General features: G+C 42.4%; 1 protein-coding gene across 6 annotated transcripts; it reads right to left on the reverse strand.

Moving 5' to 3' along the window:
* Positions 1-73: 73 nt before the first annotated feature.
* Positions 74-16,474, reverse strand: ikzf1 (IKAROS family zinc finger 1 (Ikaros)). 6 transcript variants are annotated; one of them, XM_086180511.1, is made up of 8 exons: positions 16,180-16,474; positions 11,752-11,805; positions 11,505-11,618; positions 5,857-6,129; positions 4,291-4,458; positions 2,530-2,655; positions 2,029-2,160; positions 74-1,583 (listed from the first exon to the last, which is right to left on the reverse strand). In XM_086180511.1, the coding sequence occupies exons 1-8, from the start codon at positions 16,472-16,474 to the stop codon at positions 874-876; spliced, it is 1,872 nt and encodes a 623-aa protein (XP_086036637.1). In that variant the 3' UTR covers positions 74-873. The 6 variants fall into 6 exon arrangements, with proteins under 6 accessions (XP_086036637.1, XP_086036641.1, XP_086036640.1 ...); XM_086180512.1 differs by having other exon boundaries at positions 76-1,583; positions 2,029-2,163; positions 16,180-16,331; XM_086180515.1 differs by lacking the exon at positions 5,857-6,129 and having other exon boundaries at positions 75-1,583.
* Positions 16,475-16,756: the final 282 nt, after the last annotated feature.

The following is a 16,756-nucleotide window of genomic DNA, read 5'->3' on the forward strand; positions in this document are numbered from 1 at the left end:
ACCTGTTTTTAATGAAACAATATCCTGGAAATACACATTTCTACAGCTTTTATCCCTCCACATGGACAAAAAATAGTGACTTCAGTGTCTGGTTTGCATATACAAAATATCCCTTTATTGATATTTTTGCAAGCATAAAGCTCCCTTCAGACCTCAAAAGGCTCTTATTTTGGTAGGGAAACAATATAGCAATTCGGGAGGAAACAAAAACACTGAACATCCAGCAGCAGTTTTCACTTTCAACACATTCAGTACAGTTGAACAGAAAGAGATGCAGCTTTTATTTTCTACCCTATCGACAAACATCAACCACTGTAATAAATACAAAAAACAGACAGGCAAGTAAATGTGATATAAATAATAAGTGAGTGGGTACAAATACAAGAATACAGATTTGAAAATGTAAATGAATGTGAAGAAAGTGTTGGGTTATCTACAGTGACTTTTTTTCTGTTGTACTGGTTAATTTAACACTTGAAAACCACTGCAAAACAAACGAAAACATTAAAAAAAAAATCATAAACATATTTTATTGACATTTCACACACTTCATAAATGTAAGGATATTTAATCATAAAACTACAATAAAAAGGTTGCTGTCTGGGTTTGAAAAAGAAGAGACATATTTCTACATTTTATACAAGTGGCAACAGTAACTGATGTAAAAATGTAAATGACGCTGCTGTTTTGACTTCATATTATGTTGTTTCTTTAAAACGAGGAGCTCCTCTTCTTATTTGAAATGAAAATAAATTGATAAATCTGTATTTGACAAACATGCATACCTGTATAAAACACTTTCACACAGCAGTGTACTTTAGATGATGTATGTGCATGTCTATGAGTGAGTGTGTGTGAGAGTGTGTTCTCTGCTCAGTAGCGATGCTCCCCTCGTGTTATGTGAGAGGAGAACTCGTATCGGTCTTGACTCTGATGCCCACACAGATTGCACTCGAAGCGGTCTCTGAAGCCGTGGCAGCCCATGTGAATGGTGTACATGACATGGTCCAGGAAGAGAACGCGGCAGTGTTCACAGCGGTATGCCCTCACCTGCTCCCCGTCCGCTGTCACCACCTTGAGGCCTTCGGAAGCCATCTCCATGCTGGCCCTGATGGCTTCGTACTGCCTCTGCTGCTCCTCCTTCACCAGGGGCAGCACGCCGTTCCTCACACCTGAGGTGATGTGGTTGGTCAGGTAGATGAGGCCGGGGGCCGCCCCGCCTGGTCGGTCCTCGTTGTTGCTCTCAGTGTCAGTGGAGTCCTGGCCACTGTGGCTGGGAGAGCCGTCCTTCTCGCTAGAGGCAGACTTGGACTTGGAGAGCAGAAGCAGGTTCTCGGCTGCACTGTCTTTGGCTGACAGGCTGTGGCCTGACCCCATGTGACCCTCGGGTGCTGGCTTGTGCAGCGGATACATGGAACTGAGGCCCACATCAGAGGAGGAGGCTGGGGAGGTTTGGACCAGTGGCCGGAGCGTGTCAGCCCCCAGAAAGCTAATGGCGCTGTTGATGGCCTGGTCAATGACGTGGGGCTGAATCAGTTCACCAGCTCCTCCGTCATATGAGAGGTCTGACAGGCGCTTGTCACCTGAAGGGCCAGACAGATTTTGAAGACCGATGAGACCGTAGAATTTTCTAAAAACGAACATCTTGTGATTTCAGTATCTTGATACCAAGCTTACACAGCTATCTGCATTTTGGAATATTTGTGTTCCTGGTTTTACACGTGCATCATCAGAAACATGAACGTTTCTCCTCTGTCATAATAATCAGCAAAATACAAGATGACATAATAAAACACAGCAAAATAGTTCAAAGGTACATGGATAAACATGCCTTAAATTAAAAGCATATTTTTACTGTGAGGGTGAATAGTTATAATAGACCTCTTTGCACATCCAGGGTAAAAATAAATGAAGAAAATACATCGCTAAGTGACAGAAAACACACATTGTCACCGACAGTCTAAGCGATGTACCAAACTTGCAGCCAAAGTAACAACATTGTATTGACACAAAGGAAGCAGCCCTTACCCACAAACTTCTGTGGTATAGTGCTCTTACGCTTAGCTACATTATTGGCTAGTCTGTCTAGCACCAAGGCTCTGTCAGATCCCGTCTGGCTTAAGTCTTCCCTCTGCTCATTCTGGTTGCTTTCTTCCTTTACTACTGGAAAGCAAGACAGAGAAGTAGAATTCAGAGTCAAAGTCTTTGGAGTTGGTTTAAAGTGATGACCTGATGTTTTCTTTCTCTTTCTCACAGAGCTCAGAGCGGACCGTTCTGACACACGTGAAGCACTTGGTCTTTAAATATAGCTTGAGTTCATACGCTCAGAGGATCTCAGCTCGGAGGTTAATTCAATGCAAGAGTGTACTTCAGTGTCCATCAGAGGACCATATACATATATTCATGTCATCAATTGTTGGAGCATTTATTAACTGACTGAGTCTCTGCTGTTGCGTGCATAGCAAGTCCTGCTCTCAGGGTAAACTAGGTCATCAGATCTGGTGAGTGTGAATGTGAGCTGGCACTAACCTGTGTAGATGCTGTTCTGCAGCCCCATGTACTGGAGGTAGGTGTGACATCGCTCCTTGTGCTCCTCCAGAGAGCTGCGCTGCTTATAACTCCGCCCACAGTGAGCACACTTGTGGGGTTTTCCAACTGGAAAAAAGAAACCCGCAACACACTCGGTAAGTGAAGGCAGAAGCATAATTGGCAGATTATTTTATTCATCACAAGAAATGATTGTAATCATTTTAATGATAATGTGATCGTTACAATAATCAGTCACTGTGTAAGCAGAGTGACGTGAAAAACACACCCCTTTATCTCACTAAGATGACACTCATTAAGAATCGGTGTTGATTTACAGTACAATCTACAGGATATTTTTTTAAAAATAGACAAATATATCTGGCAATACTTTGTCCTTCTGCTATTTACTGGTTTTTATTGCTGGAAGTAAAAGAGAAAGAAATTTCACATTCACGCTGGTTTTACCAGAGAGGAATAGAGATATGGCTTTTTCTTGCTAATGATGGTACATGCTTGACTGCAGCTTCCAGTAGAAGGAGCTTACATTCTGCAGTTACAATAAAATAAAATAAAGAACCCCAGAAACATTATTTTATTTTATCGACGGCCAACCAGGGCTTTACTCTGTCCTGCAATTTGACATTTAATCCGATGAAAATAAAAACGATTTCTGGTGAGAATCTTTTATTTTCGGCAGCTGGATTTGAGTGTTTCTAATATCTGAATTAAGTACGACGCCACACTCCTTTGTGTCATAGTTGTTGTTGTTGTTGTTGTTGTTGTCCAAAACCTGGGATTAATATCACGGCGTCACACTGTCACACATTTGAGTTCGATTTTTGAACATCTTAAAGTCAAAATCTGTTTCCAGTTTCAGCTCAGCATGTCATGAAATCCACCTTCTACAGAATAAAAAGTGCTTGAGATGGACGATCTATTAGAATGATCACAATTGAACGAAGTCACTAATGATCAATAATCAGTAACGCTGGTAACTGTGCACTTGAGTGCTTTTGTTTAGCGTTGAACTTTTTCAATGCAGGCTGTGCAAGCATGCTTATACTTTACACCTAAAAATGTTATTAACACGTACTTCTGCAAAGCTTTTGCAAAAATAAGTGACACCATATCTACACCCTGTCAACTTCCTCTTATAGAACTCACAGCTCTTCTCGCTGTCTGAACAGCAGAGCAGGGTTTGCCTTGTGTAAAGTCTCCAATGTGGCGTTCCTAGAATCACCACAAGTGCAACAATTAATGTTTTAATCAATTAGCCGATCAAAAAAAATATATATTTAGCTTGAAGTTAATGGTGACTATTGACTAAAACAGGCAAAAACTGTTCAAAAACATCTGTTAAAAAAACTCTCAGCACATCTTTCAGTGGAATCCATGTCTTCTTTGTCCAGTTGATGTTCGGTAATCCGCAAAATCTTTGATGTGAGTTGAAAACTAACACACTATGACAAGTCTGGTTAGGAACTCATTTGTGTTAGCTGGCCCATTCGGTTGAATCTACCTTTTGCTGTCGCTGTTGTTAGTCATCAGTCACAATTAATCTTCAGACTAAATATGTCTTGCTAGATCTTTCTGAATTCTGTAGTCATAAATAAATGATGCAGGAAGGACAGCCGTCTTTGAGAGAGTATTTGACGGACAAATACATGTTTAGGGTGAAGCATTTCTTTAATAGTTGATGAAAACAATCCTTCGCCGCAGCCTTGCAGAAGTTTGTAGTGTGATTACATTTTGCATACTGACCGGAGTGTGTGCGTAGATGACCAGTGAGAGCGTCCCTCCTGCGACAGGCGTAGCTGCACAGGTGACACTTGAAGGGTTTCTCCCCAGAGTGGAGCTTAATGTGGCGCAGCAGGTTGCCCTTCTGGGTGAAGGAGGCGCCGCACTGGCTGCATTGGAAGGGACGTTCTCCTGAGGACACAGGAGAAACACATTACTGCACAGGAGCAGCTGAAACACACTGGGGGAAATAAAGCCCCCAGTTTTAATTTGTTCCTGGTGTCCTGCCAGGCATGTCCTTCATAGCTCTACTTTCCCTAATCTCTTGATGTTTGACAACAATGAAAGTCTTTGCTATGAGGATAAAAGAAAAAAAAACAGGCTGCTGCTGAGGCAAAGAGGGGTCACTGTGTTACAAGCATCCCGAGCACCAGAACACGCTGGATGATGGTGCGTCTCCGGGGAAGAGAGCCACCCAGCAGCCTGTGGGAGGGTTTCTCAGCCGAGTGACACTCCATCTCTCCATGCTCCCCCTGCCCCACCGACTTCTGGTGCTCTGATCGAACAAGAGCCTTTCAGACTCAGCCTGCCAGTTCCGTAATGCACCATTGCCTAGGTCAATTTGATCTGAAAATCTCATTTTTTCCTCTTCTTCGTCTCTAAAATAAGAGCGGCACATCACAATGCAAATTCAGCCTCATTTGAATAAAGTGAAGGAAACACTTTGTGTTGAGAGCCAGTCTTCCTGATCAGCGCTTCTGGAATAAACCAATATCCAGCCTCTCCGAGTGTTGTGGCATTCTGTGAGAACGTTTTAATATAGCTTTTTTTTTTTTTTTCAAAGGCCCCCCCATAAAATAAGAGTCACCAGTGAAGCAGCAAAAATATATAAAAAGGGAAATTCATTAAAAATGCATTTCAGGAGCAAAGACTCACCACAGAATATTTTCTATTTAAATAGGAGGCACTTCATTATATCTTTTATTGTACTTTCTTTTGCATTTATCAGTCTAGTGTTCCTTTCTTCCATTTTGAGTTTCATTAGTTTCTACTGCTTGACAGTTAAGTGCCTTTTTCAAAACTGTTCCCCACCACTGGTTTGGCTTCATTACAATAGAATATCAATTTTGAAATTCGAAAAACTTTTAATAGCCAGATAATTGTGACTTCATGGAGATTCCATTTAATTGCTGCAGATATCCTGTTTCTCAACTTATTTTGGAGGCTTTATCGCGCAGTAATAGGATCAGTTAGTGTTGCTTGTCATGTGGTAATTCAGTCATTAGATGAACAATAATGGATGTTAATGGTGTGCTCAAAGTGCATTTCACACATGATAGGAAGGTCTGCAGACACACAGCCAAAAGCAACTAAAGCTGCAAACATACTGCAAGTGTGCAAGCAAAAAGAATGCCAGACTACGGTTGTAAACACTGAGCTTGCATGGCTAAAACTTGAAGATGACAACTACGTCTCCTATCCTCTAAACATGAGACGGAGCCACAGCAGACACCTTCATCCCTCCTCATCCTCAAACTAGCAGTGAACATGGGTGCAAAGGAAGGGCAAGAAGTATTGCAGACGGCTTACCAGTGTGGCTTCGCTTGTGCACCATCAACACATTGGGGCCAATGCAAACTATCCCACAGATATCGCACTTGAGCTTCCCGTTGGGCAGGCGGATACCGCCGGCTGAGGAGAAGGCCTTGGCTTCGGGGCTCGGCTGTGAGCCGTTCACCTTGGCCCCCGCTGAGGTATCGACCACGCGCAAGTCTTCCGCGCACTCCTCCTCCTCCACGCCATTCATGTCACAGGCCAGACCATTCTCCTCATCACTGCGAGCCTCAACTTTAATGTTACAGGCTGGAAAAGAGGGCAAGGGTGGGGGGGCCACGGTTTAGAATACGAGCATGGTTCTGTCATGATGTCATATACTAGAGACGGGCAGTTGATCAGAGCTGCGTCCTGTAACACTGTGATGAATTAGCAACACTGGCTCTGACAGGCTTCACTATGGAGGAATACGGAGTGCTGAAGCGGCCTTAGAGAGAACATTAATCTGTGGCCACAAGATAGAACTAGTTCTCTCAATTAAGTATTTTGTGGCCACAAAATATAACTTTTTGCCTCAATTTATTTAATTTGTGGCCACGAGACATAATCAAAATTCATCACATTGTGGCCTCCAGTTTCTTACGTCTCTATGGCTTCTCCAGGGCTCCGTACATTTCTACAAAATTATATCAACTTTACTCATGGCTATAAAAGAAGTTATTTTTGAGCCTGTTCTCATTTTGTTTGATGACTTTTTCTTCATTCTAAGTCACATTAAAAAAAAACAATAACTAAAACCCCATTACTATCATTAATCCTGTCTCTCCTGTCATTTATTACTACTTTTGTGGTGCTCTTGACTTTTAAGTTAACATTTTTAATTGTAAACTTATTGCGTTCTCTCAGTTTACTCTATTTAATTTGCTTAATTCCACTTTGATTGGACTTTTAACTTGAGATGCTGTTTTTTTTTTACTCTGACTGTGATATGACATAGCATGCATCTCTTCCGAAACAAATACGTACGTGCTGATTTGATCAAGTTCATATTCATGAACTCATGAGCCAAACCTCCTTTAGCAGAATATAAGACATTTTCATAATGCTGTACCAAAACTTCCTCTCATCTTTCAAGCTTTTGTTCTGTACGTGATTCACATTTAACAGGAAGGCTTTGCTGCTGAATGTCTTTTTCACATGAATTTCCTGAGGATACAGAGATGGATCGCAGGCCTAGTGTTTGAGGACATGAGATGATGAAAGGCACAGATCACCTGACACTACCACACTTGGGTGACACAAATGAAAGCAAGATAAACAGGAAACAGAGAGACAAGAAGCAGTGTGAAATTGGGGACGAGAGCGGTGTATCAGGGCATGATGAACACACACTTGCTCCTGCTGATTTCCTCATCAGCTACATTGATCGTAATTGTTTTCATCTAATCCTGATATTTCTTAGCATTTATTCAGTATTAGTACAGGTATTACTAAATAGTAGGGTATTTGATTACTTGTGTTCCCACCATGATCAGAAAAGAGAAGTGTCCTCCGATTACTACCAACGGCCGTCTCCTTCTTTTCCACCACCGGACTTTAGAAATATTTCAGAGAACTGACTTATCTTGCAAGTCCTACAGCTACCATCCTGTGGTTTGCATGTCATGCTCTCAGCCTGATTTCCCCACGCCTGAAACCCTGTTTGTTCAACCAAAGAGGAAGAAGTGGAAATCATGAAATATAGGAATCCATGGAAAAGGGGAAGCATCAGAAAGTGGGCCTGTCTAACTGAAATACCAAGAATTATGGAGAAGTGACAGAAAGGGAAGCACGGGAAAGGAATTGTCAAACAGTCTGTAACTGAAACAGGTTGGGTTTTTGTAGCAGGAGTCTCACATTGACCCAGAGTAGTTTCACTCAGAGTCTGAGGAGCAGCTAAATAGGAGAAATAACGGTACAAGATCATGAGGTGTCCTTTTTCCCCCAGTTCACGATCAGTCATACGGTTCAGCGCTACATAAAATTTGAATATTTTGTCATGTGAAAAACAATATGCTCATTTATTCAATGGTTGTTCTTTTTAGTTCTTTCTGCTAAACAAAGATAAGATTGAGGCGTGACATGGAAAGGACAGCCTCACTGACGCTTCAGTTCTGTGAAAGCATAAAAGCTGATGATGAGTTATGAACGATTAGTTTGGAACCCCATTAAATGTGCATCCATAATTAATTATTCTGCAATGAGATATCATCTCTGATCTTAGGAGTACTCTGGTTTTACATCTATGTGCAGGTTTGTACAGAACCCTTCATTGGCCATGAATAGAAAATTAAAAACTGGAGGGCACAGAAAGAAAATACATATAATTGGAGGTCGTGAGATATTCATTTTTCACTCAATTAAAAAAATTTTTTAGGCTATTAGATATAAATGTTTATGTAATATTTGTAACAAACTATTTCACTTGTTGTGCTTCTTTTGTGTCTTGAGCTACTATTTAGCTCTTACTTTTAACGAAACAGTCCAATCATTACTTTATAATTGATACAGAATGTTATAATAAGCTTCGGGAGCTGTTTATTTCCTTAGACATATTTCAGCTGATTATTTTCTACTTCAAGCTAACTCCTTTCAACTGTTTAGCCATAACCTATTTAAAAAGAACCTATCGAAACACGTATTACTAACAAATAACTTTTAGCGACTGCACTAGCAGCTGTAAATCTTAATAGTTTGCAGACACACTCAATATATGAGAGAATAAGGCTGTACATCCATATCTTGTCCCCACATTTCTATTAGTACTGTCTCCAGTCCATGAGGCAGTTGTGCATGTGTCCTTCTTGCCGTCTTTGCTGGAATGAAAGAAAACCCTGACGGAGCTGCTGGAGACTTTATAGTGCAGAACATGCGACTGACTGTCTTGTGTAAAGGGTCATCAACCATTGTCTTCCGCTTATTCCTAGATTAAGGGTCGCGGGGGGGCTGGAGCCTATCCCAGTGTCAACGGGCGAGAGGCGGGTTTCACCCTGGACAGGTCGCCAGTCCATTGCAGGGCCAACATAGAGAGACGAACAACCATTCACACTCACATTCATACCTATGGTCAATTTAGAGAATCCAATCAGCCTAGTCCCCAAATTGCATGTCTTTGGACGGTGGGAAGAAGCTGGAGTACCTGGAGAGAACCCACGCAGGCACGGGTAGAACATGGGTCATCAACATTTAATGGTGAACATCTCAGCTGGAGAGATTTGTTCGTCCCAGTGATTGCTTGTGGTATTCTCTGAAAATCAAAACTGATCGATTCAAAGATGACCCACTCTAATCCTGCTGATTTAATTTATGGTTTTGGCCACAAACTCTATGATTGATGCTTTTTCTGGATAAGAATTTTACAAATGTCAACATGGAGTTGTAAAAGTATAGATAAAACAATAAAAAAAAAAGACATAAAGACAACCACCTCAAATGAGACCTATAAACTCTGCTGTCTTTGCTATGACTCCGCTGCACCGAGGCTTCGGTGTTACATAAGATGAAGCAGATAGAAGAGAACCATGAGCTCGGGCCAGCCACCACTTCTCATGGATTTGGGGAAGTCGCAACTGAATCGGGAATAGGAAGAAGGTCTTTGCTTTATACCGTGTTTGTCAGGGTCACATATCCTGATTTACTCATTTTGGGAAGCAAGTGTCACACGACATGCACAGACAAAACACACAGCAATAAAATGCTGCTTGTAACCCGATGTGGATCTAAGCGTTATCATAGAAATAAAGCACATCCTGTAGCTGATAAATACTAAGGGAAGTGACTTATAAACATAAAGCAGCAGGGTTGGATTTTTGTGCTGATAGATAGCAGATATAGGAAGTAAGTAAGCAAGCGTGTTAGTTCTTGTGTGGAAACACAAAGTGCATGCTGGGGGTTCCTGTTACACAGTTCTCACTGCCTGAAAATAGCCTTGCGAGCAAAGTAGGAACCGCGTGTATTCAACTTATAGCAACACGTTCAAATGATTGCAGGAAGACCAAAAACAGCCTACTTTTCCCTTCACACTTTTTTTATTTTAAATTCCCCTCCATATTTTTGGGAACTAGACGGACTAGAGAAGACTCAGTATCAAGGCTCTGTCTGATTCACTGAAAGTGAACGAGAAATCGTATACCTAAGATGTTGTGAAGGTCATCTTTTACCTCTCTGTGAGAATTTATGCTCAAACTTGAAAGAAACTGGAAAAATATCAGAATGATATATTAACTTATTAGTGCCATTTGAGCAAATATGTATGAATGCAAAGCAAGGATGATGTTATCTGTGGCTGTGAGGACTTCTTTGCAACAGGAAACAAAATGGTTTTGAGGTTTGGAGCTTTCGATACTTTGGGGTCCCGTGTCCCACATATAGTCCCTCTGCTTTTTGCCTTTTTTTTTTCACAACAGAGAAGTGAGCAGCTCATGATCCAAGCTGATAATTATAACGCTTTCTGGCTTTCATCAGAGAGGCGGTGATGCGTAAATACTTACACTTCCCTTCTTTCAGTCTCTCTGTCACTACACACACACACACACACACACACACACACATATATGAAGTGATCTCACTCTACAGGGAATTAACAGACACCGTCACCCACAACAGGGAAAGACAAACATTGAAATTATTTCCCTTTTTTTCCTCGTCATTCTTCTAAATGTCCATCAGTCAGTTATTCAGATGCCATCACAACACTTACAAACTGTTTCCTACACGACAGCACCACAGTCAAAGCCTTTATGAGTGTGTGTGTGTGTGTGTGTGTGTGTGTGTGTGTGTGTGTGTGTGTGTGTGTGTGTGTGTGGGTGGGTGGGTGTGTGCAGGTGTGTGTTGTGATGCGTCGATCTACTGAGCTCGGCTCTGTTCCTGAGTTCTTTATCTCCAGGAGTGTTGAAACCGTCTGACAGCAAGTTCGTCTTAGGAAACTCTTACACATCCTATTTCAGTTTCCTCTCACATTTTGGGTTTGACAGTGTGCTGCTAATCTTCACCTTTATCTGGATTTAAAAATGCCAAGAGGAGCAGCAACAAAGACTCACGATGACAACGTTTACCAGTCTTTGCCTGATCCTGGTTGCACGGCTTTTCGCACATTCAACCATCTAAAACGTTCTCTCGGGGCTGTCCGAATCGTTATTCTGTGACTTTATTTACTCATTTAATTTTGTGAATTAATTCAGTAAATTAACATTGGTGAGATAAATAAGACCCCACCTGAAATATGTGCCACACTCCCAGTTGAGATAAATCCACGCAGCAGATGTGACTCCCCCGACATCCTTGTGACATTCCCTGGCTTGATGTTCACAAACTCAAATCAAGGCCACATTAGCTATTCCTTAAGATTTGACTTATTAATGACATGCCATGGATCAAAAGCATTTTTAACCTTTTCTGCCAATGACCTAAATGTGTCCTTTTACAGCTTCAACATAATTTTTCCAAGGGATTTGGAGCAGCAAATATCTCCCGCTGGATGTGCAACGGGTTAGGTTATTAAAATTTGCTTTGCTTTTTCATGTTACTGTAATTTAAGCGTTTTACTCTGGCCCTGCGGCGGCTCACTGCTTCATCCTTAACACCACAATCACACACTTGAAGTTTTACAAGCGTCAGTGACATTTTGACTGCTGGTGGATGGATACCTTTTTCCCCTCGGTTGTTCTGCTGGTGGGCAGAGTTCGCTGACAGGTCCTCTGGAATGGCCATGGGCTCCTCTGCCTCCTCAGATGCTTCGTTGGCTGGGGGGCTGTCCCTGCCTGCATAGGGTGAGGGGGACACACACACCAGAAAGCACCCATCATTCACTTCAGGAGAACCAAAAAGACTTTCAGATAGCATCAGGGCTGTTTGTATCTACTTTATGAACTCGGGGAGGGGGGGGCGGGTTACCTGGCATCTGGGCCATTTCCTGGGCCTCCTCTGTCTCCATGCGGTGCAGGTACTCTAATGGGAGACAGACACAAGGACGGTTTAATCAAGTGCGGACGAAACAACATTATAAAAATCTCGAGTGGAGTAAAGGGTGTCACCTCAATGAGATCACTCTTGTCATGGCCACAGACAGGCCACTGTCCCCCACACTACATTACAAAGAATTACAGACATTTTCATTACAAGTCTGACAGAGAGACTGAGCTCAGAGAGCGGCTCGGCTCAGGCTGATGGGCCGCTGCTAGCAAAGGCTGCTGGGAATGGGCTTTCAGACCACATTTGTTATTTATTGTTAATTTCCTGCCACGTAATCATCCAAAAATGCAAACTGACTGCCGCAAAATTAAGCAGAAAATTAACTGGCCCCAGGTCACCGAGCATGCGGGTTTTTGCCGTGCCCAGCTGATCGGTGCTCGTGTTCTCTCTAATTTACTGAGCATGCATCGCTGAGCCCGCGGCCTGAGCACAGACGCATGCAAGACACAATCAGAAACAAAGAGATGGGAGGAAAGAGAAGAAGAAAGAGCGGGCCACCAAGGCGGCAAGATAGACATAGAGGCAGAGAAGTAGATTGCGATGGAGGCCAAGAAGTCAGAAGAGCAACAGCGGCACGAAGGTGAAGTGAAAAATGATTAAGAGAAGAAGATGGAGAGAAAAGGAGGACATAGGACAGAGAAGCTCTTTATTTTATTTATCTATTTTTTTAGTAAGAGGAGGCGGTTGAGTCCAGAAGCAATCCTCCGGCCAGGGCTGAATATCTGAGGAGTCACCAGTGCTTGTGGCCCCATTAATAATGGATAGCCCTCAAGCCTGCAGCAGATGGGCCCGACAGCCTCAGCCCCAGCTCTGCCACTTCAAGAAGCCCTCGGTGGGGCCGCTGCCCAGTCCAAGCAGCCGCACAGGGAGAAGTGAAGCTCCCGAAAATAGCGAAACAAGCCCAAGGGAGAAGGGGAACCTAGGCCTTCCTGTTTTACTGACAGATGGCTCCACACACTTGGAACAAATAGTGGGAAGCGACTGGGCTGCTGTGTCGCAACGCACAGTATTTCTCGAAGTCGAGTCAGGAGCTCAACGGCCTGCAGACGCCCAGGATGCAAGTGTGAGGAGGAAGGGAGAGAGGGGGGCAAAGGTCACTGGTGCAGATGATTTGTTCAGCGCAACATGAGGTGTTGCGTGTTACTGCACCGAGCCTGACTCTGCACCCGCATCCTTCAGCATCTGGAGTTTGGAGGTCGGGGGTGGGTGGGTGGTGGTGTTGGGGGGGGGGGGGTTGTATATTCTCATGTGCCCTTTTTCTGGCAGATGGTGCAAGGGGAAACACAGTGGTGTCAGTGGGGACGCTTTGACAAAAATAAGAAGGAGAGATCCTACATTCAGCCACAACCCAGTTGCGTAGGCACGTGGAAAGTACGGTGCATGCCCAATATTCAGGAAATCTTTTTTTCCTCTACATCTTAAGCATTTCTCTAACTATTTTAGAAACTTTTCCCATATGGGTTTTTCTTGCAGGATATTCCTCAATCAGTGTACCAGCATGTGAATACACACAGAGGATTTGAACTTTAAGTCCTAAGATCTCTCAACTTTCTGTTTAATTCTGTTTAATTTATGATCAAATTTTCAAATAGATTTTTGAAGTATCAATCAAACTGCTGAAAATATCAGAGAGGAGATCTGTTTACAGGGTCACAACGTGCAGACTGATGACATTTCAGGATGAAGAGTTGTTAAAGTGAAGTTTCGGGTCAGCGTGTGACTCCTGGACGTGAATGTAAGTCGATGCGATGCCCTCTAAAATTAAGGAAATACAGATGTGTGTGATGGTGTGTGTTTGTGTTGTGTGTATTTATGTGTGTTTGTGTGCATGAACTGGGGCAGGAGGTGGAACCTTCAGTGCATCAAGTGGAGTGGCAGGAAGACGCTTGTGGGTTGACAGAATTCTCAGTCCTATTCCTGTTTGTGCGCGTGTGTGCATGTGTGTGAGTTTGTGTGTGTGTGTGTGTGTGTGTGTGTGAGTTTGTGTGTTTTGTGTGTGTGCGTGTGTGTGTGTGTGTGTGTGTGTGTGTGTGGGAAGGGAGGGCGTGGGGGTGCAGGCATCTGCTCATAGTGAGGTGCAAAAGCAACACCAGAGAGCAGGGTGGAGATGAGAAACTACGAAACCGTTAACAGATACTGAGGACCACACCAGTAAAGTTTGGATACCCTCAAAGAAGCGCCACACACACACGTGTGTAAATGATACACATTTAAAATAAAATACTGCCACACGTATGGAAAGACATGGAACAACAACTACAACAAAAAAGGAAACACAATGCCCAAGTGTTTCAGTTTTACACTAAAATTACTGTCATTGTAAAAGTTACACATAAGAATTTTTTTTAATTTTTTTAAATAAAAGTATATATCACCAGAAATAACAATCATAAAAATAAAAGAGGCACATGTTAAGTTTTTTTTTCATGTGTTAAGTTATCATAGCCAATTTTTTTCTTTAATAACAGTCAAAATACATATTAGTGGCCTTTATGGGTGCTATATCATCATTCTTAGACATATTCAGGCTTAAATTCTTAAATGATGTGGTTCATAATTATGAAACCTTGTTATTCTTTTTTTTATTCACAAGTTTCCAGGTTAGATAATTACTGAAAAATTCTGCATGATTAATTTTCCCTCTTTAAGTGATGGAGCTGTGGGTGTTTTCTGATCAACCATGAGGAGAGGAGATGATCCCGCGGTGCCAAACAATGTGCTGCATGGTAACTTTTGTTCATATGGAGATTTTCATCAGTAATTCATGAAGCGTTTGGGCAGGAGTGGGTAGACAGTCTTATAGTCAATGTGTTTGGAAGCAGATTGAGGGGGAGAGTAGAGGTGCGCTGAGGAGAAGTTTCCTTCATTTGCATCTGACACACTTCAATACTCTGCTATTCAGACAGTACAATCATTTTAATAACTGTCTGTCTTCCCCTGCACCCCCGCCACCATCCCCACCATCCCCTCCTACTTCTCTTTCTACTGACAAGAAAGATGATGTATATGCAGACAGATTTGCAGCACTTCTCTTTCCAGTTATGAAAAAGTCCTTCTCGAGCAGGTGTGTTTCCAAGATTCAAGATCGAACAACTGAATCCAAATGTATGTCACCACTGGTTTCTTGGAAAAAATACTTTTTAAAAAAAATATAAGAGTTATGATTTGAGTGAAATTACTTAATTATAAACCTTCCCATAGTTAAATTTGTAAAAAAACAATATTTTGTCTAATATTAGGTATAAAAAGGGAAACTGCTGTCATGTGAAACAAAATTATAAAAGATGGGAACAGATTAAAGGCATTTAACTCGATCAGTACTGCAGTTAATTGTAAATTTTAAGCCTTCATTTAACTTTGCAGTAACAGAAGTAGAAGTAATACTTAACCTCATCACACTGGCATTAAATTTTGAGGTTTTTTTATATTTCTTTTTTTTTTTTTTTAATCCATAAATATCTCCTCAACGTGTCTGTTTTTGGGGCGTTGATGAACAACTTTCCAGGTCGGGTTCGTAAAAAAAAGTTTCTTCAGCTCTGCCCTCTACACGTGTGTGTTCTTCATTTCAGACGGTGGTTAAACTGCTAACGGGGACTGGTTTGACAGGTGAAAACAAACGTCAACTGTTTGATTATTATCAAATTTATCGATTATTATTTGACGTAAGCACTGTTAGTCTGTAAGCGTGATATTTCCTGTTTAAGCTCCAATGAAGTATTTTTTTCACATCCGGCTGAGTATTTGGCTTAGAAAATTGTTATGTTGAAATTATGATGATTGTGATTATTTACATATAGGAATATTTCATGTTTTTCTATTTTTAATTTTTCAAACACGTTCTGAAATTGATAAGAGAGCAAATGTGTTGCAACAGGTGCCACAAGGAAGTGTAAAGCGAAGGAAACCGTTGGAAATAACAGGCAATTACGACGATAATCAGTAACAAATATTACAAATTTGCTAAGAACTTTTGACAACATCAAACTTATTGTGAAATAATTCAGGTCACCCATGTACTCCCAAAAGAAAAGCCATGGAAAATGGGAAGCAGTATTCCCGAAAACAAAATAGATTATTTTTTTTATCACATGGTATAAAGAAATCTTATTTTTCTGCGTCTAATCTTTAGAAGCGCATTTTTGTCAGGCGTCCGGAGCGAGCAGAGAAGCGCGCGTCAGACGGGATGTGATGCTGCGGCGCACCTGCACTGAAACTCTCGGGAGTCTTTTCCAGCAGGTGCATGTCTCCAAAAAAAACCTCTCAAAAACCCAACTTGTGTTCGGCGAGCAGGTCGGGAGCGAGTCTGTGAGATTGGTGTGGAGCTGTGAAGCGCGGTGGAAGTCACTTTACCTGCTATTCCTTGAGTTTGCAGAATGAAGTTCTTCCAACTCTCCCCGGCTCCATGTGCAGAAGGTCGCAGCGCCGCGGCGGCCCCATGGAGTTGCGCCCGGAGTCCCTCCCCTCTCCACTGCACTTCCTCGTTCCAGCCCAACATGACTAGCTCTTTGAGCTCGACTGAGTCATTTTGCTTGCTTTTATCCGTGGGCCGAATGTGCGGCGGGGAGTCGAGCCACCGAGCCCTTGGCACTTGCTTTGTGCCGTGCCAATAAAAGCTGACACCCAGTAGACCATTACTGGCAGCCATGCATGAGATGGGATGAGGCGCGCGAGGAGAGTGGACCATTCATTGTTTATTTATTTCATTCTCACCGAGGATGGGGGTGGAGGGGGGGGGCGGGGGGGGGGGGGGTCCTCACTTGCATATTGGACAGCTCCCCTTCTGTCACCTGTTCTGGCATGCTGAAGCAGTCCATGAAATTAACACAACTCTTCTCTTTCCAGTGTAATGAGTTTTCACCACCCTCCTCGTTCTTCAATGTTTCATACACCAGCAAGGGTCCAGAATCAGAAGTAGCCTGTACAAAGT

This window comes from Aulostomus chinensis, chromosome 16, assembly GCF_037954235.1.
Source record: "Aulostomus chinensis isolate RoL2024-O1b breed Wild chromosome 16, RoL_Achi_v1.0, whole genome shotgun sequence".
NCBI lineage: Eukaryota > Metazoa > Chordata > Actinopteri > Syngnathiformes > Aulostomidae > Aulostomus > Aulostomus chinensis.

Excerpts from the sequence above, each read along its gene's own strand:
- ikzf1 (XM_086180511.1), bottom strand. The coding sequence starts at position 16,474 with ATGGCTGCCAGTAATGGTCTACTGGGTGTCAGCTTTTATTGGCACGGC. Across the intron at positions 6,130-11,504 it reads GAACAACCGAGGGGAAAAAG|CCTGTAACATTAAAGTTGAG; the intron begins GTATCCATCCAC and ends CCTCTTTTCCAG. Across the intron at positions 4,459-5,856 it reads GCACAAGCGAAGCCACACTG|GAGAACGTCCCTTCCAATGC; the intron begins GTAAGCCGTCTG and ends CTGTGTCCTCAG.